This window comes from Pseudochaenichthys georgianus, unplaced genomic scaffold (genome assembly GCF_902827115.2).
Source record: "Pseudochaenichthys georgianus unplaced genomic scaffold, fPseGeo1.2 scaffold_825_arrow_ctg1, whole genome shotgun sequence".
Classification (NCBI taxonomy): Eukaryota; Metazoa; Chordata; class Actinopteri; order Perciformes; family Channichthyidae; genus Pseudochaenichthys; species Pseudochaenichthys georgianus.
The window spans coordinates 2,501-27,128 of NW_027263373.1; the positions used below are offsets into that span (position 1 = coordinate 2,501).

Sequence of the window (24,628 nt, forward strand, 5' to 3'; positions counted from 1 at the left end):
ATTGAGAAACACCCTGAGAATCAGCACTTTTGAAACAGGGCTAAAACAGAGGGGATTGTGGGTAATGCTGCAATCTTAGTATATGTCAAAATGGAGCTGCTGTGATGCTAGAAACATTTAGGACTTGATCAGAAAGTGTCTCACCTGAGGCCCTCTGGGACTTGGTCTCTCGGGGGATGACGGGCATTTCCTCCACTTCGCTCTCGGACTTCGACTCGTCGTCAGACCAGGGGTTCCTCTTCTTCACCTTCTTCCCCGCCGTTCCTTTGGGAGCTGGAGTCTTCCTCACTCTGGGAGTGCCTGCACCGAAGGAAACTAGATTGAGTGCGAATAAAGTCTATTTTCTCGAGAGCAGAAAGCGGCCTCTTTAATATACTTCAGAGCAAAGTCGAGCCAGAAGTCTTTTTTTTATATCTAGATAGAAACGAGAAGCTTTAACCCTTAGATGCATAAGTGGGTATCCTTTGACCCGGCGAGGTGGTTTCCTTGAAGTATCTTTGTAATTACATTTTTTTATTATTTCATATTCCAGCTATTCCTCAAAAAACATGTTTTGGATATCACGCCATCCACATTTTGAATTTACATTTTAAGAAATTGTAGTTTGTGTATTGCTAACCCGAGCTTCCATACAGTAAGTGGGTCAAAAATGACCCGCATGCATTTCCTATGGGAAGGAACCTTTGATTCTTATCACCTGTTGCCGTCAGGAATACATTCACTGTGGACCACACAGACTACATCACAAGTGACACCTCTCAGGAAGATTATTTTACACAGCAAGATCTGAAACCTGTCAGTATAACAATAATAATAATAATACATTATATTTGTATAGGGCACATAATGCCCTTGAGTCCTTGTATAAGGCAGTGCTTCTCAAAGTGTGGTCCGTGAGCGCCCCCTAGTGGTCCGTGAGTATATCGGTAAAATTTCACATTTGAAATAAATTAATACATTTCAGTTTCCCGCACTCTCGCGGGAATATCTCCGCAATGGAGCGAGGTTAAGTTTCACTTTGGATTGCATGATAAAGCCCAGCGCAACACCTCCATCACACATGTGGCCACTTGTTTGTACCATTTTCAGGCGATTTGTAATCTGTTCTAGAAAAACGATGTGTTTTTTGATATTTGTGGAGTTAGGTGGTCCGCGAGTGTTTTTTTATTGGTTAAGTGTCCTTGGTATGAACAAGTTTGAGAAACACTGGTATAAGGACTCAAAATCCCTTTACAATATAAGGGAAGGTTAGGGTGGGGGGGGTATAGGACTATCAAACTTGATCAACCGGCATGGATTGATGGGGGGGGGGCTATGAGTAGTCAAGAGGAGAACGTTTTTCAAAATGTAAAAAAAAATTATAGAATTATAAATAGTGAAAAATCTAGTGTGAACCAAAATATAATACTAAATGTTATACAAGTGATTTCTCTAAACCGAAAGGACAGAAATGGCATAAAAACACATGTTATTCTAATACGGGTCCTTTTTGACCCACTTATGGAAGAGTGTCCAGTCACTCGGGCATCTAAGGGTTAATTGACTCATTTCGTATGACCCTCCTCTATCGGGAAAAACAAGCTTGATATTTCAGAGTTTCCTTTGTACAGTACTTTTACACGTCTACATATATATGCAAATTGCTAAATCTTTGCAGTCGTACTGACCTGGCTCTTTCTTGTCTTTCCTCACTCGTGGAGTTTTTGGTTTTGGGACTACGGCGGAGTTTTCTGCCGCTCCGGCCGCTCCGGCCTCAACGCCCAAACCATCCTCATCGAACTCCATCTTCACGGATGAATCGTCCACCTGAGGGAGAGACACACGCTGTAACCCCTCTGGATTCCCCCTTAAACGGTGGTGTTCTCCAGTATTACAGTATCCAGTGGTTACCTTCTTCTTCCTGGACAGCTTCTTGGCAGAATCGGAGCGCAGCGCCTGAGTTGGAGGCTCCACTCTCCGTCCGTACAGAGAGGGAAGCGTCTCCTCCAGGTTCAGCTTCTTGGCTTTAGGCTTTCCCACCTTCCCCTTCACCATCTTCACTCCCTTCCCGATGTTATCGTCCTCGCGCTCCTGCTGCTCCACTTTCTGCAAGAACAACACAGCAAGTCTCACGTGAAAGAACCTGAGAAATATAGTGATTCTGAAAGTCAAATACCGGATCAAGGTAAGTAGAAACACATCGGTGAATTCAGCATAATGGACACTTTCACAGCACGAAATCTTAACTGTCTTAATGCACATATACCGGTACTGTCTTAATTCTCAGGTCCCGCGTCACGGCCATTTCTACTGATCATAGTTCCATCGTTGAAGTCGACTAGAATAGATTCACATTGTTCAATGTTCCAAACTCACATTGGTTTCTCACAGCTTCTCTGTATAGTGTGTGTATTCACTCTCTGTCCTACACGGCTCGTTGGAGCTCCTGCCCCCCCCCCTCCCCCCATGAGCCCACTGTGCTCTGATTGGTCGGCTCGCCCACTCTGTTCTGATGAGTCCACCACCGTTACAGCTGGACATCAGTGTTTATGTTTTAGAATGGTGTTTGTTAGCAACCAGGAAATGACCCCAGTGATGACAAACAGATGAGAATGCTGCGTGGGGTCCGGGGGCCGTGTGGGGGGGGGCGCTACGAGGCTCAGTGCTGCGAGGAGCGGACAGTGTGAGCGGGCTCATGTCCTGCTTGCTGCGTGGGGTCTGCGAGACAGCGAGACACGGCCCGAAAACAGCCAGAGCGCACACACACACGCGCACACACACACAGGCTGTGAGTCTGTGTGTGTGCTCAAACAGACTCACAGCCTCGCCGCGTCCCGCCGTCTCAGGCGGAGAAATCCGCGGAGCTGCAGCTGAGAAAAGATTGAGTGTGTGAGGAACGTAGCGGCTTGTCCATTGTGTTTCTAGTTCTTCATATCCAACAGATATGAAATGGATCCGAGGGTGTCATTTATCTTCCCCAACATGTCAGCTATTTCTTTGGAAGTTAATTGATGAAAAGAACATTTGAAACTGGAAACAATTAGTGAATAAAAACTGCTTTTCCGTTAGAGAAGAGCGGGACATGACTCTTGTTCTACTGGCGGAATTAGCGCTGCAGAAATGTCAATAAAGTATTAAAAAAGTAACTTGCATCGAGCTCCTCGATGAACACGGCCAGGTCCTCCTTCCACAGATCCTCCGGAGATTTCTTATCCAGGTCGTTCAGCTCTGATCTCTGAGAGGACACAATCACTTGAATTAATACATGTCAACATCATACTACTGCATACTACTGCACACTAGGGCTGTCCCGAATACCATTTTTCGGGCTCCGGATATTCGGTAGTAATCAGCAGCGAATATTCGGCCCGTGCCGACACAAGGCGTGTATTTCGGTGTATTCACGGCATTCTTTTTGTTATTCTACAGTATTGTTGTTTTATAGTTATTTGTTGATGTAACCCAATTTGTGTTCTTTGAAATTGAAAAGGATATCGCATTGTGTTTGTTACTTTTTTTTGGCTTCCTATTTTGTATGGACATGCTTTTATTTTGAAGGAGAGTTAGCGCTGTTGACAGGAAGTTGTTGTTGCTATGGAGACAACGTGACGGAGATTAACGGAGAAAAGTAATATCTACATATAAAGACGGAGAAAGTAAACGATAACGTGTATGGTTAAGTGTTAGCACCCCCCGAAGAGGCACAAGCTCTGACGTTGATATTGGAGATTTCAATAAATTCAATTTGAAAAAAAAACGGAAAAACAAAAAAAACGAATATCCGAATAACGAAATTGAAACCCGAATAGTACTCCAACGAACGAATATTCGGATATTCGGGTACAGCCCTACTGCATACTACGTCATACTCCTTTATACTACTGCATAATTTTTTATTCTACTTTATACATCTAAATATTGCTGCATACGACTTCATATTAATTAAACCTGTCCCACAACATGCCTGTATTCTGCAGTGATGCGTTTGTGTTTCTGTATTTCCAGAACCAAACAAAGTACATTTATGTTGAACTCGTGCACGCCTGAGAGTCCCTTCAGTGTCCGAGTGAGCAACACTACAGCCTAAAGAAGTGAAAAGAGGTGAAAAGTGCATTGTTTCTACCTTGTGGTCCCTCTGTTTGAGCAGGTCCTCCACCTTCTCTTTGCTCAGGCACCACAGAGGCATGTTGAGGATGTAGTTGAAGGCCGGTCCCGATCCAGAATCCACCGAGCCGTCGCTCTCGTTCCCGTCTCGAGGTTCTTCCACCTCCTGAGCCTGGAGGAGAACACAGGAATCAGAAGGTAAGGCAAGTTTATTTATACAGCAGCTTTCAACGCAAGGCAACTCGAGGTGCTTTACACACAGAGAGGGAGAAGTACACACATCCTTTCCTCAAGTAGAAGTACAGATACTCGTGTTTAAAAATACTCTGGTGAAAGTAGAAGTACTGACTAAACTTCTTTACTCAAGTCAAAGTAAAGAACTTTGAAATGTACTTCAGTAAAAAGTACCCATAACTAGCAGCTGCTTTAAAGAGTACCTGCCTGTAGAAAGTACAGGTATTTGGGTTCAACATGTAAGAAGTAGAAAGTACAGGTATTTGAGTTCAACATGTAAGAAGTAGAAAGTACAGGTATTTGTGTTCAACATGTAAGAAGTAGAAAGTACAGGTATTTGAGTTCAACATCTAAGAAGTAGAAAGTACAGGTATTTGTGTTCAACATGTAAGAAGTAGAAAGTACAGGTATTTGAGTTCAACATGTAAGAAGTAGAAAGTACAGGTATTTGTGTTCAACATGTAAGAAGTAGAAAGTACAGGTATTTGAGTTCAACATCTAAGAAGTAGAAAGTTCAGGTATTTGAGTTCAACATGTAAGAAGTATAAAGTACAGGTATTTGAGTTCAACATGTAAGAAGTAGAAAGTACAGGTATTTGGGTTCAACATGTAAGAAGTAGAAAGTACAGGTATTTGGGTTCAACATGTAAGAAGTAGAAAGTACAGGTATTTGAGTTCAACATCTAAGAAGTAGAAAGTTCAGGTATTTGAGTTCAACATGTAAGAAGTATAAAGTACAGGTATTTGAGTTCAACATGTAAGAAGTAGAAAGTACAGGTATTTGGGTTCAACATGTAAGAAGTAGAAAGTACAGGTATTTGTGTTCAACATGTGAGAAGTAGAAAGTACAGGTATTTGAGTTCAACATGTAAGAAGTCAAAGTAAAAAGTCGTCAGAAAAATAAGTAGTGGAGTAAAGTACTGATACCAGAAAAATGTATTAAAATACAGTAACGAAGTATTTGTACTCCACTACTTCCCACCTCTGTTTACAAAAATGAAAGACATTAAGAGTATTAGGAAATAGCGCAGCAGAAACATTATAAACATTAAAAAGCAAAGATAATAAATTACGCAGCGGGGAACCGCTTCGACACGTGTATTTCGGTGTATTCACGGCATTCATTTTGTTATTCTACAGTATTGTTGTTTATAGTTATTTGTTGATGTAACCCAATTTGTGTTCTTTGAAATTGAAAAGGATATCGCTTTGTGTTTGTTACTTTCGTTGCAGTTGTATATGTCTTAAGTGTAATTTGTCTTGGCTTCCTATTTTGTATGGACATGCTTTTATTTTGAAGGAGAGTTAGCGCAGTTGACAGGAAGTTGTTGTTGCTATGGAAACAACGTAACGGAGATTAATGGAGAAAAAGTAATATCTACATATAAAGACGGAGAAAGTAAACGATAACGTTTATGGTTAAGTGTTGGCACCCCCCGAAGAGGCACAAGCTCTCACGGTGATATTGGAGATTTCAATAAATAAAAATAAATAAAAAACGAATATCCGAATAACGAAATTGAAACCCGAATAGTACTCCAACGAACGATTATTCGAATATTCGGGTACAGCCCTACAGACAACACATGTCCCTGTTTTACTCACAAACCCATCTTTGACCTTTAAACCACTTCTCTTTTCAACTGCCAGAATTAGGATATGTAAACCTTATGGAGATGAGGTCTAAGTGCTGTTTAATCCACCTTATGGTATTGCTCCTACACTTTGCTATAACATGACATTAAAGGACTTTGTTTCAGAACAACTACAGTATAATGTCTCTTCTTGAACCAGCAGCTTCAAAATATCTATTAATGTCTCATTTCAAATGCTTCTTCGACCCTCATTTCAAGGCTCTTTGCTTGGTGCATTATGGAGAAAGCTTAATATCATAACCCTGAGTTAAATTATCCTTGACTTTACTGAAATGCTTTAAGGTCCAGTCTGATAAGGGGTGCAGAGTTAGAGGTTTTAATAGATATAACCCTGAACGCCCTCCATGATAATTACATTTGAACACCTTCACGTTATCCGTTTGTCTTCAGGATTGTCTATATGGTAACTTCATTATGTTTTGTTGATCTGTACACACTGTAAAGCCTCGAGAACAATAGTACCAGGAGTCTAGCACCAGGACTCTAGGACCAGGAGTCTAGCACCAGGAGTCTAGCCCCAGGAGTCTAGCCCCAGGAGTCTAGCCCCAGGAGTCTAGCCCCAGGAGTCTAGCCCCAGGAGTCTAGCACCAGGAGTCTAGCCCCAGGAGTCTAGCCCCAGGAGTCTAGCCCCAGGAGTCTAGCCCCAGGAGTCTAGCCCCAGGAGTCAAGCACCAGGAGTCTAGCCCCAGGAGTCTAGTACCAGGAGTCTGGTACCAGGAGTCTAGTACCAGGAGTCTAGTACCAGGAGTCTAGTATCAGGAGTCTAGCACCAGGAGTCTAGCACCAGGAGTCTAGCACTAGGAGTCTAGTACCAGGAGTCTAGCACCAGGACTCTAGGACCAGGAGTCTAGCACCAGGACTCTAGCACCAGGAGTCTAGCACCAGGACTCTAGGACCAGGAGTCTAGGACCAGGAGTCTAGCACCAGGACTCTAGGACCAGGAGTCTAGCACCAGGAGTCTAGCCCCAGGAGTCTAGCACCAGGAGTCTAGCACCAGGAGTCTAGTACCAGGAGTCTAGCCCCAGGAGTCTAGTACTAGGAGTCTAGCCCCAGGAGTCTAGTACCAGGAGTCTAGCACTAGGAGTCTAACCCCAGGAGTCTAGCACCAGGAGTCTAACACCAGGAGTCTAGTACTAGGAGTCTAGCACCAGGAGTCTAGCACCAGGAGTCTAGTACCAGGAGTCTAGCACCAGGAGTCTAACCCCGGGAGTCTAGCACCGGGAGTCTAGCACCGGGAGGCTAGCACCGGGAGTCTAGCACCGGGAGTCTAGCACCGGGAGTCTAGCACCGGGAGTCTAGCACCGGGAGTCTAGCCCCGGGAGTCTAGCACCAGGAGTCTAGTACCAGGAGTCTAGCCACAGGAGTCTAGCACCAGGAGTCTAGCACCAGGAGTCGAGCACTAGGAGGCTAGCCCTAGGAGTCTAGCACCAGGAGTCTAGTACCAGGAGTCTAGTACCAGGAGTCTAGCACCAGGAGTCTAGCACTAGGAGGCTAGCCCTAGGAGTCTAGCACCAGGAGTCTAGTACCAGGAGTCTAGCCCCAGGAGTCTAGCACCAGGAGTCTAGTACTAGGAGTCTAGCACCAGGAGTCTAGTACTAGGAGTCTAGCCCCAGGAGTCTAGCCCCAGGAGTCTAGCACCAGGAGTCTAGTACTAGGAGTCTAGTACTAGGAGTCTAGCACCAGGAGTCTAGCCCCAGGAGTCTAGCACCAGGAGACTAGTACTAGGAGTCTAGCACTTGGAGTCTAGCCCCAGGAGTCTAGCACCAGGACTCTAGCACCAGGAGTCTAGTATTAGGAGTCTAGCACCAGGAGACTAGTACTAGGAGTCTAGTACTAGGAGTCTAGCACCAGGAGTCTAGCCCCAGGAGTCTAGCACCAGGAGTCTAGTACTAGGAGTCTAGCACCAGGAGTCTAGTACTAGGAGACTAGTACCAGGAGTCTAGCACCAGGAGTCTAGCACTAGGAGTCTAGTACCAGGAGTCTAGCACCAGGACTCTAGGACCAGGAGTCTAGCACCAGGAGTCTAGTACCAGGAGTCTAGCCCCATGAGTCTAGCACCAGGAGTCTAGCCCCAGGAGTCTAGCCCTAGGAGTCTAGCCCCAGGAGTCTAGCCACAGGAGTCTAGCCCCAGGAGTCTAGCACCAGGAGTCTAGCCCCAGGAGTCTAGCACCAGGAGTCTAGCCCCAGGAGTCTAGCCCCAGGAGTCTAGCCCCAGGAGTCAAGCACCAGGAGTCTAGCCCCAGGAGTCTAGTACCAGGAGTCTAGCCACAGGAGTCTAGTACCAGGAGTCTGGTACCAGGAGTCTAGTACCAGGAGTCTAGTACCAGGAGTCTAGTATCAGGAGTCTAGCACCAGGAGTCTAGCACCAGGAGTCTAGCACTAGGAGTCTAGTACCAGGAGTCTAGCACCAGGACTCTAGGACCAGGAGTCTAGCACCAGGACTCTAGCACCAGGAGTCTAGCACCAGGACTCTAGCACCAGGAGTCTAGGACCAGGAGTCTAGCACCAGGACTCTAGGACCAGGAGTCTAGCACCAGGAGTCTAGCCCCAGGAGTCTAGCACCAGGAGTCTAGCACCAGGAGTCTAGTACCAGGAGTCTAGCCCCAGGAGTCTAGTACTAGGAGTCTAGCCCCAGGAGTCTAGTACCAGGAGTCTAGCACTAGGAGTCTAACCCCAGGAGTCTAGCACCAGGAGACTAACACCAGGAGTCTAGTACTAGGAGTCTAGCACCAGGAGTCTAGCACCAGGAGTCTAGTACCAGGAGTCTAGCACCAGGAGTCTAACCCCGGGAGTCTAGCACCGGGAGTCTAGCACCGGGACTCTAGCACCGGGAGTCTAGCACCGGGAGTCTAGCACCGGGAGTCTAGCCCCGGGAGTCTAGCACCAGGAGTCTAGTACCAGGAGTCTAGCCACAGGAGTCTAGCACCAGGAGTCTAGCACCAGGAGTCGAGCACTAGGAGGCTAGCCCTAGGAGTCTAGCACCAGGAGTCCAGTACCAGGAGTCTAGTACCAGGAGTCTAGCCCCAGGAGTCTAGCACCAGGAGTCTAGCACCAGGAGTCTAGTACCAGGAGTCTAGCACCAGGACTCTAGGACCAGGAGTCTAGCACCAGGACTCTAGCACCAGGAGTCTAGCACCAGGACTCTAGGACCAGGAGTCTAGGACCAGGAGTCTAGCACCAGGACTCTAGGACCAGGAGTCTAGCACCAGGAGTCTAGCCCCAGGAGTCTAGCACCAGGAGTCTAGCACCAGGAGTCTAGTACCAGGAGTCTAGCCCCAGGAGTCTAGTACTAGGAGTCTAGCCCCAGGAGTCTAGTACCAGGAGTCTAGCACTAGGAGTCTAACCCCAGGAGTCTAGCACCAGGAGTCTAACACCAGGAGTCTAGTACTAGGAGTCTAGCACCAGGAGTCTAGCACCAGGAGTCTAGTACCAGGAGTCTAGCACCAGGAGTCTAACCCCGGGAGTCTAGCACCGGGAGTCTAGCACCGGGACTCTAGCACCGGGAGTCTAGCACCGGGAGCCTAGCACCGGGAGTCTAGCACCGGGAGTCTAGCCCCGGGAGTCTAGCACCAGGAGTCTAGTACCAGGAGTCTAGCCACAGGAGTCTAGCACCAGGAGTCTAGCACCAGGAGTCGAGCACTAGGAGGCTAGCCCTAGGAGGCTAGCCCTAGGAGTCTAGCACCAGGAGTCTAGTACCAGGAGTCTAGTACCAGGAGTCTAGCCCCAGGAGTCTAGCACCAGGAGTCTAGTACTAGGAGTCTAGCACCAGGAGTCTAGTACTAGGAGTCTAGCCCCAGGAGTCTAGCCCCAGGAGTCTAGCACCAGGAGTCTAGTACTAGGAGTCTAGCACCAGGAGACTAGTACCAGGAGTCTAGTACTAGGAGTCTAGCACCAGGAGTCTAGCCCCAGGAGTCTAGCACCAGGAGACTAGTACTAGGAGTCTAGCACCAGGAGTCTAGTACTAGGAGTCTAGTACTAGGAGTCTAGCACTTGGAGTCTAGCCCCAGGAGTCTAGCACCAGGACTCTAGCACCAGGAGTCTAGTATTAGGAGTCTAGCACCAGGAGACTAGTACTAGGAGTCTAGTACTAGGAGTCTAGCACCAGGAGTCTAGCCCCAGGAGTCTAGCACCAGGAGACTAGTACTAGGAGTCTAGCACCAGGAGTCTAGTACTAGGAGTCTAGCACTTGGAGTCTAGCCCCAGGAGTCTAGCACCAGGACTCTAGCACCAGGAGTCTAGTATTAGGAGTCTAGCACCAGGAGACTAGTACTAGGAGTCTAGTACTAGGAGTCTAGCACCAGGAGTCTAGCACCAGGAGTCTAGTACTAGGAGTCTAGTACTAGGAGTCTAGCACTTGGAGTCTAGCCCCAGGAGTCTAGCACCAGGACTCTAGCACCAGGAGTCTAGCACTAGGAGGCTAGTACTAGGAGTCGAGTACCAGGAGTCTAGCACTAGGAGTCTAGCACCGGGAGTCTAGCACCGGGAGTCTAGCACCGAGAGTCTAGCACTAGGAGTCTAGCACCAGGAGTCTAGCACCAAGCATCTAGCACCAGGAGTCTAGTACCAGGAGTCTAGCACCAGGAGTCTAGTACTAGGAGTCTAGGATCAAGAATCTAGCACCAGGAGTCTAGTACCAGGAGTCTAGCACCAGGAGACTAGTACCAGGAGTCTAGCACCAGGAGTCTAGTACTAGGAGTCTAGTACTAGGAGTCTAGCACCAGGAGTCTAGCCCCAGGAGTCTAGCACCAGGAGTCTAGTACCAGGAGTCTAGTACTAGGAGTCTATCACCAGAGGTCTAACACCAGGAGCCTAGTACCAGGAGTCTAGTACTAGGAGTCTAGCCCCAGGAGTCTAGCACCAGGAGTCTAGCACCAGGAGTCTAGTACCAGGAGTCTAGCACCAGGAGTCTAGCACCAGGAGTCTAGTACCAGGAGTCTAGCACCAGGAGTTTAGCACCAGTCTAGCCCTAGGAGTCTAGTACCAGGAGTCTAGCTCCAGGAGGCTAGCACCAGGAGTCTAGCACCAGGAGTCTAGTACCAGGAGTCTAGCACCAGGAGTCTAGCCCCAGGAGTCTAGCCCCAGGAGTCTAGCACTAGGAGTCTAGCACCAGGAGTCTAGCACCAGGAGTTTAGCACCAGGAGTTTAGCACCAGGAGTCTAGCACCAGGAGTCTAGCACTAGGAGGCTAGCCCTAGGAGTCTAGCACCAGGAGTCTAGCACCAGGAGTCTAGTACCAGGAGTCTAGCCCCAGGAGTCTAGCACCAGGAGTCTAGTACTAGGAGTCTAGCACCAGGAGTCTAGTACTAGGAGTCTAGTACTAGGAGCCTAGCACTTGGAGTCTAGCCCCAGGAGTCTAGCCCCAGGAGTCTAGCACCAAAATTCTAGTACTAGGAGTCTAGCACCAGGAGACTAGTACCAGGAGTCTAGTACTAGGAGTCTAGCACCAAGAGACTAGTACTAGGAGTCTAGTACTAGGAGTCTAGCACCAGGAGTCTAGCCCCAGCCAGGAGTCTAGCACCAGGAGTCTAGCACCAGGAGTCTAGTACTAGGAGTCTAGTACTAGGAGTCTAGCACTTGGAGTCTAGCCCCAGGAGTCTAGCACCAGGAGTCTAGCACCAGGAGTCTAGCACCAGGAGTCTAGCACTAGGAGGCTAGTACTAGGAGTCGAGTACCAGGAGTCTAGCACTAGGAGTCTAGCACCGGGAGTCTAGCACCGGGAGTCTAGTACTAGGAGTCTAGCACCAGGAGTCTAGCACCAGGAATCTAGCACCAGGAGTCTAGTACCAGGAGTCTAGCACCAGGAGTCTAGTACTAGGAGTCTAGCACCAGGAGTCTAGTACTAGGAGTCTAGCACCAAGAATCTAGCACCAGGAGTCTAGTACCAGGAGTCTAGCACCAGGAGACTAGTACCAGGAGTCTAGCACCAGGAGTCTAGTACTAGGAGTCTAGCACCAGGAGTCTAGCCCCAGGAGTCTAGCACCAGGAGTCTAGTACCAGGAGTCTAGTACTAGGAGTCTAGCACCAGGAGTCTAGCACCAGGAGTCTAGCCCCAGGAGTCTAGCCCCATGAGTCTAGCACCAGGAGTCTAGTACCAGGAGTCTAGTACTAGGAGTCTAGCACCAGGAGTCTATCCCCAGGAGTCTAGCACCAGGAGTCTAGTACTAGGAGTCTAGCACCAGGAGTCTATCCCCAGGAGTCTAGCACCAGGAGTCTAGCACCAGGAGTCTAGCCCCAGAAGTTTAGTACTAGGAGTCTAGCCCCAGGAGTCTAGCCCCAGGAGTCTAGCACCAGGAGTCTAGCCCCAGGAGTCTAGCACCAGGAGTCTAGCCCCAGGAGTCTAGCACCAGGAGTCTAGCCCCAGGAGGCTAGCACCAGGAGTCTGGCACCAGGAGTCTAGTACTAGGAGTCTAGCCCCAGGAGTCTAGCACCAGGAGTCTTCAGGATTGTCTACGTTGTAAAGTTATTATGTTTGGTTCATCTGTACATACTAAATCCATCTCTTTGTATTCCATTGTAATATGTATCTCACATATTACAGGCCTGATGGACTTTCCTGTTGTTCCTATATGTATTTATACGTGTAAATGTAGAATAAAACCTGTGTATAAGTACCTTCTCCTGAGCTTTAGTCCAGGCAGCCACCGGATCTGACTCGAATCCTTTCTGCACCAGCATGCGAATCAGCTCTCGCTTGCTTTTATTCTCTATGAAAGACAAATAAAACACATGTTAGTATTAAACCACTCACTGTTACACAAAGAGATCAGGTTTTCCAGCATTCATATTGTTGGGAACATCCTGAGTGTCCTCCTCCAACATGAGAGCAGCATGCTAACAAAGCTATCCCAACTGTAGCTGTGAGCATGACAGGATGTCTGATGACCCAGAAGAGCATCAGGACTGCTTGAGGCAGATGATAGCTATGTGATGAACATGATGACTCAGCCTCTATGGAGAGAGACATCAAGCATGCTCATTTCTGACGTGGAGCTAATCTGAAGTAAACATTGATACTGCTTTCTGTTCCTCCATCTTGTGACTGTGTGACTCCCTCTCTTGATATCAGCATGTGAAGGACACTACTCAGGAACTAGTCTCTGTATGTGATGACTCCTTCCATTCTGGAGAGGATCACAGATACACGGATCCTGAGGCTGAAGATCAAGCCGGTGACCAGGGATTATTGAAATATTTAAGTATTCAGAAAAAGTCATAATTTTGAGATTTTGAGAAAAAGTCATAATTTTGAGAAAAAATCATAATTTTGAAGAAAAAAATCAGAATTTTGAGAAAAATTATAATTCTTAGAAAAATTATAATTTTTAGAAAAGGTCAGAATTTTGAGGAAAAGTCCGAATTTAGAGAAAAAATCATAATTTTGAAGAAAAAAAATCATAATTTTGAGAAAAATTATAATTTTTAGAAAAGGTCAGAATTTTGAGGAAAAGTCCGAATTTAGAGAAAAAAACCATAATTTTGAGAAAAATTATAATTTTTAGAAAAGGTCAGAATTTTTGAGATTGAGGAAAAAAATCATAATTTTTGAGATTTTTACAAAAAAGTCAGAAATTTGAGAAAAAAGTCAGGATTTTGAGAAAAAAGTCAGGAATTTGAAGAAAAAGTCATAATTTTGAGAGAAAACTCAGTATTTTGTTCATGACAGGATGTATGATTACAAGAACCGGCAGTCCTCCATCTTGTGACTGTGTAACTCCCTCTCTGGGATATCAGCATGTGAAGGACACTGCTCAGGAACTACTTGATGCTCTGTATGTGATGACTCCTTCCCTTCAGGAGAGGATCACAGATACATCCTGAGGTGAAGCTCAAGCCGGGGACCAGGGAGATTCTTCTAACACATACCGATGGCGATTTTCCCCTCGATCTTCTCCAGGACGAAGCGAGCCTGATTGGACAGTTTCGAGGCTTCGGCTCCCAGACTTCCCAGCAGCCAATCCTTCCTCAGTTTGTAATATTGGAGACGCAGGTCGAAGAATTCTTTGAGGATATCTTGAACCGAGTCGTACCGCTTCATACAGCCCATGTGGTCAAAGAGCACCTGAAGAAGGGGGAGAGGAAGTGGTTTAAGGTTATGTGTGCTCTTCTATTGGTCTTATTCAGAAACTGTACATGCATGTATCTGATTCGCTGGCACACCAGAAATAAAGGCGTTTTAAAAAGCTAGTTTTAAAAGCACATCTGCTTCAGTGTCTCTGTGTTGCTCAGACAGAGACATGGCTGCGAGTCAGATCTCAATCCTCCATAAACAACTTAAAGGGTAAAGGTAAACCGTATATGTAATTTTGTCTTAATGTACATTATTTAATTTCATATTCTGTTCTTGGTCCCCGACGGGTTTTATATGGAGTTAAATCTCTCGTTACCATGGAGTTGCAGGTGAGAGTGGACTGCAGCTTGAAGACTTTGTGCAGCCCGACGGACTCGGCCTGAGCCAGCTTCTCCTCCGACATCCGGACCACGAACTTCACCGTCTGGTCCGTGTGATATTCCTTATAGTCGTTGATGAGAGCCGGAGTTTTATCGGTTCCCTGCAGCATGGGCTCCAGAACGGACTCCTTATACGACTAAACACAACAGGGGAGAGAGGCGGTTAAAGTACACACTTCCAAGTAGAAAGTACAGGTATTTGGGTTCAACATGAGAGAAGTAGAAAGTACAGGTATTTGGGTTCAACATGTAAGAAGTAGAAAGTACAGGTATTTGGGTTCAACATGAGAGAAGTAGAAAGTACAGGTATTTGGGTTCAACATGAGAGAAGTAGAAAGTACAGGTATTTGGGTTCAACATGTAAGAAGTAGAAAGTACAGGTATTTGGGTTCAACATGTAAGAAGTAGAAAGTACAGGTATTTGGGTTCAACATGTAAGAAGTAGAAAGTACAGGTATTTGGGTTCAACATGAGAGAAGTAGAAAGTACAGGTATTTGGGTTCAACATGAGAGAAGTAGAAAGTACAGGTATTTGGGTTCAACATGTAAGAAGTAGAAAGTACAGGTATTTGTGTTCAACATGTAAGAAGTAGAAAGTACAGGTATTTGAGTTCAACATGTAAGAAGTAGAAAGTACAGGTATTTGAGTTCAACATGTAAGAAGTAGAAAGTACAGGTATTTGTGTTCAACATGTAAGAAGTAGAAAGTACAGGTATTTGGGTTCAACATGTGAGAAGTAGAAAGTACAGGTATTTGTGTTCAACATGTAGGAAGTAGAAAGTACAGGTATTTGAGTTCAACATGAGAGAAGTAGAAAGTACAGGTATTTGGGTTCAACATGAGAGAAGTAGAAAGTACAGGTATTTGGGTTCAACATGAGAGAAGTAGAAAGTACAGGTATTTGTGTTCAACATGTAAGAAGTAGAAAGTACAGGTATTTGAGTTCAACATGAGAGAAGTAGAAAGTACAGGTATTTGTGTTCAACATGTAGGAAGTAGAAAGTACAGGTATTTGAGTTCAACATGAGAGAAGTAGAAAGTACAGGTATTTGGGTTCAACACGTAAGAAGTAGAAAGTACAGGTATTTGAGTTCAACATGTAAGAAGTAGAAAGTACAGGTATTTGTGTTCAACATGTAGGAAGTAGAAAGTACAGGTATTTGAGTTCAACATGTGAGAAGTAGAAAGTACAGGTATTTGAGTTCAACATGTGAGAAGTAGAAAGTACAGGTATTTGAGTTCAACATGTAAGAAGTAGAAAGTACAGGTATTTGTGTTCAAAATGTAAGAAGTAGAAAGTACAGGTATTTGAGTTCAACATGTAGGAAGTAGAAAGTACAGGTATTTGAGTTCAACATGTGAGAAGTAGAAAGTACAGGTATTTGAGTTCAACATGTGAGAAGTAGAAAGTACAGGTATTTGAGTTCAACATGTAAGAAGTAGAAAGTACAGGTATTTGTGTTCAAATGTAAGAAGTAGAAAGTACAGGTATTTGTGTTCAAAATGTAAGAAGTAGAAAGTACAGGTATTTGAGTTCAACATGTGAGAAGTAGAAAGTACAGGTATTTGAGTTCAACATGTGAGAAGTAGAAAGTACAGGTATTTGAGTTCAACATGTAAGAAGTAGAAAGTACAGGTATTTGTGTTCAAAATGTAAGAAGTAGAAAGTACAGGTATTTGAGTTCAACATGTGAGAAGTAGAAAGTACAGGTATTTGAGTTCAACATGTGAGAAGTAGAAAGTACAAGTATTTGTGTTCAACATGTAAGAAGTAGAAAGTACAGGTATTTGTGTTCAAAATGTAAGAAGTAGAAAGTACAGGTATTTGAGTTCAACATGTAAGAAGTAGAAAGTTCAGGTATTTGAGTTCAACATGTAAGAAGTAGAAAGTACAGGTATTTGAGTTCAACATGTGAGAAGTAGAAAGTACAGGTATTTGAGTTCAACATGTGAGAAGTAGAAAGTACAGGTATTTGAGTTCAACATGTAAGAAGTAGAAAGTAAAAAGTCGTCAGAAAGATAAGCAGTGGAGTAAAGTACTGATACCAGAACAAAGTATTCGTTGTATTAGGTTGTACCTGAGTCCAGGTGCGCACGGGAAGCTCTGTGATCTCGATGGTGGTTCTGTCGAGCACCGACACCTCCCCACTCATCAGGTACTGGTTCTGACCCAGCTCATGGATCACTCCTTTGAAGTTCTTGTACCTGGGAAGCTGTGAGGAGAGAGCACAGTTAAGACTCAACGAGCAAAGCGTGTGAGGACATCACATATTGAAAGTCAATGAGGAGAAAAAACTAGAATTGAACGTGTTTAACTTGAGCCATGTGAGGCGATTCCAAATGTTATACACCAGTCATTTTACTTCTAGACCTTCGTAACCCTTGTAGGCCGCAAGGTGAACCTCGAAAAGTCCACAGAAGTGGAACTACATAATCTTTAGTTCATAAAAAAGAACGAGTCATGCTTATCCACCAAAAAAAAGTCGCATCGCTAGGTTCATTGGCTGAGCTCGTGGATTATTCCATTAGACTGAGGACTTTTTGTCTGTCTGTCTGTTGTTATTGTTACCCTGTACACGTTAAATGCACTCTTAAAATAAATATGACTTGATTTCATACATAGCTGCGTCCAAGAAGAAGGTTAACTTGTTACGTTAAGTAATTTAGATCAATAAAATGCAGTACTTATACCAATGACCATTGATTCATTTATTTACTCATTCATCATATAATAATTTGATGAATTACATTATTATTATTATAGATATATATAGATTATATATATATAGATTATTATTATAGATATATATAATATATATATTATTATTATAATTATTATAAATTATTATTATAGATATATATAATATATATATATATATATATTATATTATTGTAATATGATAATATTGTATTTGTAACTTCAAAATCAATGCCACTGTCATGGAGGGTGTACAGTCTGTTGATGTTGTTGAAGACCTGCAGTGTGATATTGGTAAAATAATCAACCTTTTCTCTTCACAGACGTAATATGCATGTAACAATGTTTGTGTGTTGATAATTTTGACTTTTTGAGACTTTCTGGTGCGTTTTCCTCGTCCCCGCTACTCGATGAAATCATGGCGGTCGCCATTTTTTCCAAATCTGTTTGTTGATACCGGTATATGCAGCTAGCCAATTGGTGTAGCACGATCACGTGACGGACCGGGGCACTACTTTGGACCAAGACATTATTACGCGTTGAAGGGACTAGTTCAGCCAATAATTACGTGCCTCGAAGAATTGACAGGAATTTTAGCGACGAACTTTTTTTTGGCGGATAAGCATGACTCGTTCTTTTTTATGAACTAAAGATTGTGTAGTTCCACTTCTGTGGAGCGGGATGAAACCATAACAGGGTTCACCTTATGGCCTATTGCTTATATTTTCTTTCTCAATTCTCTTATTTTTGAGGCAATACCTCGTTAACAAAAACAGATTTGATGCCTCAATCTCTGCCCACTTTAACCTGCAATCTGACCTTCTATTTTACTGGTGTTGGTTTGTAAATAACTTGTGGGGTCTGTCTCTTAAACTGCCTCCTAATTGACTCTTTTCTTCACTACCTGATTCATATTTTCATATCTTTGACCATATTATAAATGTTTGTTATCAATTCAACATCAAAACTGGTCAACTATGTGTAATATGTGCAATATATAAATGCCGTTAATAACTGTGTAATATATCCCTGGCTGCTAAATCCTAAGAACTGTTACAGGATGTGTATTTTTTTAAATATGTAACTTTTTATTTTTTATTATATCATAACTTAGTACTTTTTTAATGCATGTAAGAGCCATTTAGGCACATTATTTTATGGTAATGAATTATGGTTTTTTGAGCCAATTGAATATTCTTTAATTTAACTTGAATGAGCTGAATAACTATGAGTTATTATTTTACTGTTTTGTAACGTGTCATCTTGCTTATGGACTGCTCTAGTTTCCGTTTTGTTATTATTTATACAAAGCAATCGTAGGGGCGTGCTCAGGTATAAATGACGCTGCCTGCATGACTCAGCAGGAAGTCTAGAGAGGCAGTTGGAAAAAGTTTTTGACCGCACACATCCGTATGACCGAGGGATCTTGTTTGTTTATTTGTTTAAATGCCGTGCAAACGTTGCACGTGGGCAGTGGGCCGCCAGCTGATCCATTGAACCTCTCAAAGCACCTGAATGGAACGAGCAAGGTATCTGAGTTTTTTAATATACGCGAGTCAATACTCGAGCTCGCCTCCTAGACTAAGTGGCCTTTGAACATTAATTTTCTTTGGACAATTGGCCACTACATCACATATTTAACATGTGTAACATTAAGCTGTCTGTGGCTCTTTTTCCTGCTGTAACTACGCACATTTCCCCTCCGTGAGACTAATAAAGGAATTCTGATTATATTATATATTAACGTACAGAAATCCAGCGTGACATCTCCCTCAGAGATAATAAGGACGCACCTCAGTGAGAATCTTTTAGGTCGTATTTTGGCCCGTCTGGTGAAGCACAACGAGATAAATCAATATACTGCTATATAATCAAAGGTTATATGGCAGTATCTTTACTTCTAGACCAGGGGTGTCAAACTCAAGGCCCGGGGGCCAAATCCGGTTTATTATACGGTTACATGCTACTTTACAGTTTATCTATATATGTTCATTTTAATTAGTTTCTTATTTTATAGTTATTTATCTTTGATTTATCCTTAATTTTATTAATCTGTGTGAATCTGTGCTCTCCTGTTTTTCAATTTTACCCTGTTGCTGTTAAACCACTGAATTTCCCCACGGGGATTAATAAAATTCCATTTTTATCTTATCTTATTTTACAGAAGCATGTTGCCCTTAAACTATATTTCCCACAATGCATCTCATGTTGTGACATGCGCACTGAAGAGACTTGCAATGATTTGCCCTAGACTTCTGCTTTCAGATGTAGTTAATTATGAAGTTATTACCCCATCCAATAATATTCCAATGCAGAGGCAATACTATAATATAATACATTATTTCATGTATATTATGTATTTATATATGTATATTTATATAGTTACAACCGGCCCTTTTGAGTGCAACTATAATGCTAATGTGGCCCACGATGAAATTGAGTTTGACACCCCTGTTCTAGACCTTCATAACCCTGGCTCATATCCTGCGTATCACAGCCGACCATTCATCCCATTGTTGAGGCATTACCTCCTAGATGTGAAGCCTCAATCTCTACCTTTAACCTGCACGCTGACCTTTCACTTTACTTGGCTTGGAAAAAGCCTCCAGTGTTTTCTCGTGGGATCTGTCTCTTAAACTGCCTCCTAATTTAATATTTTTTTACACAACCTGTGCATACATTCACCTTTTTGACAGGATCACAAAGACGGACAGGTCTCCCTCAACGGTCGAACCCAACCAGAGATAATAAGGACACATCCTTCTCAGTAACACGGCATTACATAATCGTATAGGTCGTTTCTCGGCCAGTCGAGTGAAGCATAACGACTAGATAAATTGCAATCAGTTATTTGAATCAATTGCGTATTTAATTAGAGTAACGTAAGGCAATTGCAAAAGTTATATAGCAGTATCTTTACTCCTAGCCCTTGCTCATATAGGCAACACCTCATCAGCTTTCGGGCACAGATCCTCCGCAGAGAGACGGCACGTATTCATCTTTTAGGCCGTGTTTGGCCGTCTCGTGAAGCACAGCTGGATAAATCCATCAGTCATTTGAACTCCCGCTCACCATGGGCAGGGGGTCCTGGTGTTTGAGCAGCCGGTAGATGTTGTTGACGATCTCTCGGGGGTCGTAGTTGGGGAGCTTGCAGGCCCAGCCGGTGCCGATGCCCTCGGCCCCGTTCACCAGCACCATGGGGATGATGGGGATGTACCACTCCGGCTCCACCTTCTGGTTATCGTCGTACAGGAACTTCAGCAGGTTGGAGTCTCCGGACGGGAACAGCAGCTTCGCCAGAGGACTGAGGGGAGGGAGAGCAGCGTGAGGACAGACATCCATCTGGACTCTGAGAGGTCTAGATACTAGGGACGCCCACATTTCCGATATTACACCATGGACGCAGCAAACCCCCGTTTTTAGAGAAGTGGGTGCTTTGTGAGTGTCCTGACACACATTCATGTATACAAGACATTTTGCACGATAGGAGACCTTTAATACAAATGTATCTGCACTTTAAAGGCTTTTAGATACTAGGGATGCACATTTTTGTATTATGATGATTAAATGAACGTGGTTGACGTTCCTAATATTAAGATGCAGTCTTGTGTAAACAGTATGCTTGTATTCTATTAGTCTGAGCTTTTTCTTTATTACGCAACAAATACACTGAATTCTGGAAAAGAAGAAACTTATTTTTTGTTTTTACAACCGAAGCTTTAAGGGGAAGTCGAGAGGAATTACGGATCTGAAGGGGTTGTAAATCAACAAGTGCTTTTTGGCCCGAGATTGAATACAATTCCGTGACAATAACAGATATATATATATATTTGAATCAGCTGGAATGTAGCACGACAGGGAAGTGAACGCAAGCGGGAAAAGCGTCTTTATCCTTTTGCGCCATAATCGTGCAGCCCTTATTTACACCAGGCACTAATGGCACGTTTCCACTGCCCCGTTTAAGCGTCCCTTTAACGGCCCGTCCGCACTACGGCTTCGACAGCTTCAAAAACGCTTTCCAACGCGTCTGCCCGTTCACTTTGAATGGGGTGACGTCACTTTTCGCCGAACTGCATTGTGGGAAGCAGAGCGGAGCTTTCCTGGCGTCAGGCTGCACAATTTGAGCAATGTTCAACTTTTGAAGCTTCTGAAGCTTTCGGTGGAAGCGTCAGCCAATCGAATCGTATGCCAGTACAAGCTCTAGCCAATCAAACCGCTGCGTGTGTGTCAGGGGCGGGAGATTCATGTGATTGGTTGTTGGTCGAGCTTCAGACACGCCCAGCTCCAAGCTTTTTTTTAAGCTGTAGTGTGGACGGGCCCTAAGCGTCCTCGCTCAGGCCTCGCTCTGCCTCGCTGGCCGTCCGAGGCCGTGGCGCATTCCCATTACAGTTTAGGACCTGGGGTAGTTACTATAGCAACGCAGTGTAGGCGGGGCTCCCGTCGAGCTCCCGCTTGATTTGATCATCCCCAATGAGATGTAGGAACGTCGTCACCTCCTCGGTCGACCACGGCGTGCTTTTCTTTGACGTTGCCATTTTCGTAGCTCCTCCGTTTCCAAAAATGCTGCAAGCTTGCTTCTAGATATATATGCGACGCTAGGGATGATCTGGCGCTTGATCTCGTGACGATTCTCTCGGACCAATCAGCAGGAGAGTGTTGACGTCACTAGTTCAGCCCTGGCCTGAAAGAACCACGATTTTATGGGGCCGGAAAAAGAGGGAAAAGTACCCGCTAGCCGGCGCTACGCTACATGGAAAGGCCACCAAAAACTGGCCGCTTGAGGACGATTAAGGACGCTTAAACGGGGATACCCGCTGCAGTGGAAACGCGCCATTATTATTGATGTTTAGAAAAGGCAAGAATAAATAGATTTCAAATGTAAAGGGCGTGCATATCATGGTATCACCATCTACGATGCGATGCGATGATACTTGAATGGTCAGATGAAGTCTGAAATGCTCCTTGCATCCCAGCCGCTCCATGCGTAACACCAACAGACACACGAGAAACAAACATTTAACACGACGGCAGGATCAGTGAGAGAGAAGGCCTTCAGCGTGCATCTGCTCACTGAGAGGATGGACTGGAGCACAAAGGATGCTTCAGTCTGACCTTGTTGAATCGAGGTCTCCCGTACCTCTGGCAGTAACGAAAGCACCCAGGTGTGAAGGCTCTGTTTACCTGAGCATGGTGAAGATGTATCGAGGGCTGGCAGCATCTTTTCCTCCGTTGATGCGAGTACCGAACTGACCGAGCGGCTGCAGGATGTTCACGTTGTTGCTGCCAACGAAGTTCTGAGCCAAGTTCACGATGGTCATCATCAGAGCTTGCTGCAGGACAAAGGGGGGGGGGGGAGAGGGAATCAAATAGAGAGTCTCTGACATACCTGTTGGGGAATAATTTGCGTAGGTATTGCTGCTACCTCTCTTAAGGAGGAGCCGCTTGGGATCGTTGTTGTTGTTGTTTATGGACGAGCACAAGCTGCCATGAGGTAGTTTATTGTTGTTGTGTCATAGAAGCTTCGACTGAAGAACAAAGCGAGTCTAGTCCAAACTGAACGTTATAACTTTATATTAATATAACAGTTTCCAACAAGAACGGTAGGAGACGGGGAAAATGCACTCGACATACTTCCATTCCAATACCCAACTGCAACGAGAGAGAGAGGACTCATACTTGCACTTCAAAACCCACTTCAATCCCGTATCAACTTCAAAACCTACTGCTCCCCTACAAAGCCCCCCCCCCCCCATCTGGCTGACCTTCTTCAGGAGTACACCCCCTCTCGCCCCCCCTCTGCTGGTCTGCTGCCCGCCCCCACCCCACGCCTCGTCACCACGGGTGCTCGGGCTTTTAGCTGCACTGCTCCCAGACTCTGGAACTCCCTCCCCCCGCACACCCGACAGTCAGACACAACCACCATATTCAAATCCCAATTAAAAACCCACCTGTTCAAATCCGCTTACTCGCTGTAGTGCTCCCCCATTATATGTTTCATTTGTGTCCACGTGACTGTCTCCTCCATGACTTCCTGTTTGTGTTTCTATCATGTTCCGTTGCCTATTAGCGTTTTTTTTAGCAAATCGTACGGTGTCCTTGGGTGTCATGAAAGGCGCCTACAAATAAAATGTATTATTATTATTAAAATATAAGCATTTCCTGCCAAACATTTCTCCCTTAACTTTTGTCAAGAATAGGGGTGCAACAACTAATCGACTTAATCGATTAAAATCGATTACCAAATTAGTTACCAACTAATTCAGTCGTCGATTCGTTGGTGACGTCATCAGGTGCGTTTACGCGCCGTTAAGCTACAACGTTATCGGTACTGGGGACATTAAAAAAATATATGTCATGTATTATTGATACAAAAACATTATATCGCAGTCTTAGTGTGGCCTGCTCGTTTCTAATATGCAAAAAGACAAACAAATGCGTCTATGATGTATTTTCGATCAGACGAGATCTCCCTGGTCTGTGTGGGAGGGGGCGGGGCAGTATACACACACACGCGGCTGCTCCATGCAGCAACACACTGCGGAGAGAACGCGCTCAGAGGTGTGGTTAAACTTTACCCGTCTCGATGCTCGTTGCCAAAAGTGCAATAAGAGTTTAGCATGTCAGGGCGGTAACACGATCAATTTATCTAAACATTGAGCAAAAGTGCTCCACATCCAGACGGAGGAATGCACCGGGTTCGACTGTCTTTCCAGCCGCTCTGTAGCCCCGTCCACGAGCAACGTTTTCACGTCAGGTGTTATGTATGCTAGCAGCAACACACGAGTTAACTACATTATACAAACATGGGTAATGATTAGAGGTAACTGAGTTAGTTAGTTTGTTAAAGTTTCAGCTATTCTGTTTACAGTTCTGTCATCACATTATTTATTATTTGCTAAAACACTGTTGTTTCTTTTGATGTGAAATATTATTTATTTAATTTAAATGAAAAGCCATGTTCATTTTGTAAACAATTTGTTTAGTTAATTTAATAATATGTATTTTTTAATCAAGTATTCATCTTTATTGTCTTCATTGTTAGTTTCCACATGCCTAAAACAACCTCAAGCTAAATCTAAAAGTTGATGGCTAAATAAGAGCGCTTGAGAAATTGTGCAAGGCCGAATAGTCGATTAATCGTTTCATTAATCGACAGATTAATCGACTATCAAATTAGTCGTTTGTTGCAGCCCAAGAAGCAAATAAAAAAATGTGTTTACCGTCTTAAATAAAGGAAGTTACAAGGGGGCATCTCGAGGCGACAGCTCTCGTTAGATTCAGGGTCCGTATGTGTTTAGTCTCGCTGACGAGGAATGATGATTATTACTCTCTGAACTCGTTAAAACATCGAACTGCAGAAGAGATGTTCGGAATTAACTCCATAATAAACCGTCAGTGTTTGCCATCAAAGCTCCAGTTCTCCCTTATGCCTCGTTCACACCAAACGCAACTCCGGTTCAAGCTCCGTGCACGGGGCTTTTCAGGTTCAGAACCGGTTCTTCGGTTTAGC

General features: G+C 44.5%; 1 protein-coding gene across 1 annotated transcript in view; it reads right to left on the reverse strand.

Moving 5' to 3' along the window:
• Nucleotides 1-24,628, reverse strand: part of LOC117444494 (DNA topoisomerase 2-beta) — a gene marked incomplete at its 3' end in the record, with an annotated part of 58,803 nt that overhangs the window by 2,497 nt on the left and 31,678 nt on the right. Inside the window, exons 20-30 of the mRNA XM_034080024.1 lie at nt 22,300-22,448; nt 20,191-20,422; nt 16,499-16,633; nt 14,356-14,556; nt 13,835-14,030; nt 12,584-12,675; nt 4,103-4,255; nt 3,131-3,214; nt 1,891-2,085; nt 1,668-1,806; nt 145-300 (exon numbers count right to left, since the gene is read on the reverse strand). Of these exons, the coding sequence (XP_033935915.1) occupies nt 145-300; nt 1,668-1,806; nt 1,891-2,085; nt 3,131-3,214; nt 4,103-4,255; nt 12,584-12,675; nt 13,835-14,030; nt 14,356-14,556; nt 16,499-16,633; nt 20,191-20,422; nt 22,300-22,448 (1,732 nt within the window). The remainder of the gene's footprint in view (nt 1-144; nt 301-1,667; nt 1,807-1,890; nt 2,086-3,130; nt 3,215-4,102; nt 4,256-12,583; nt 12,676-13,834; nt 14,031-14,355; nt 14,557-16,498; nt 16,634-20,190; nt 20,423-22,299; nt 22,449-24,628) is intronic.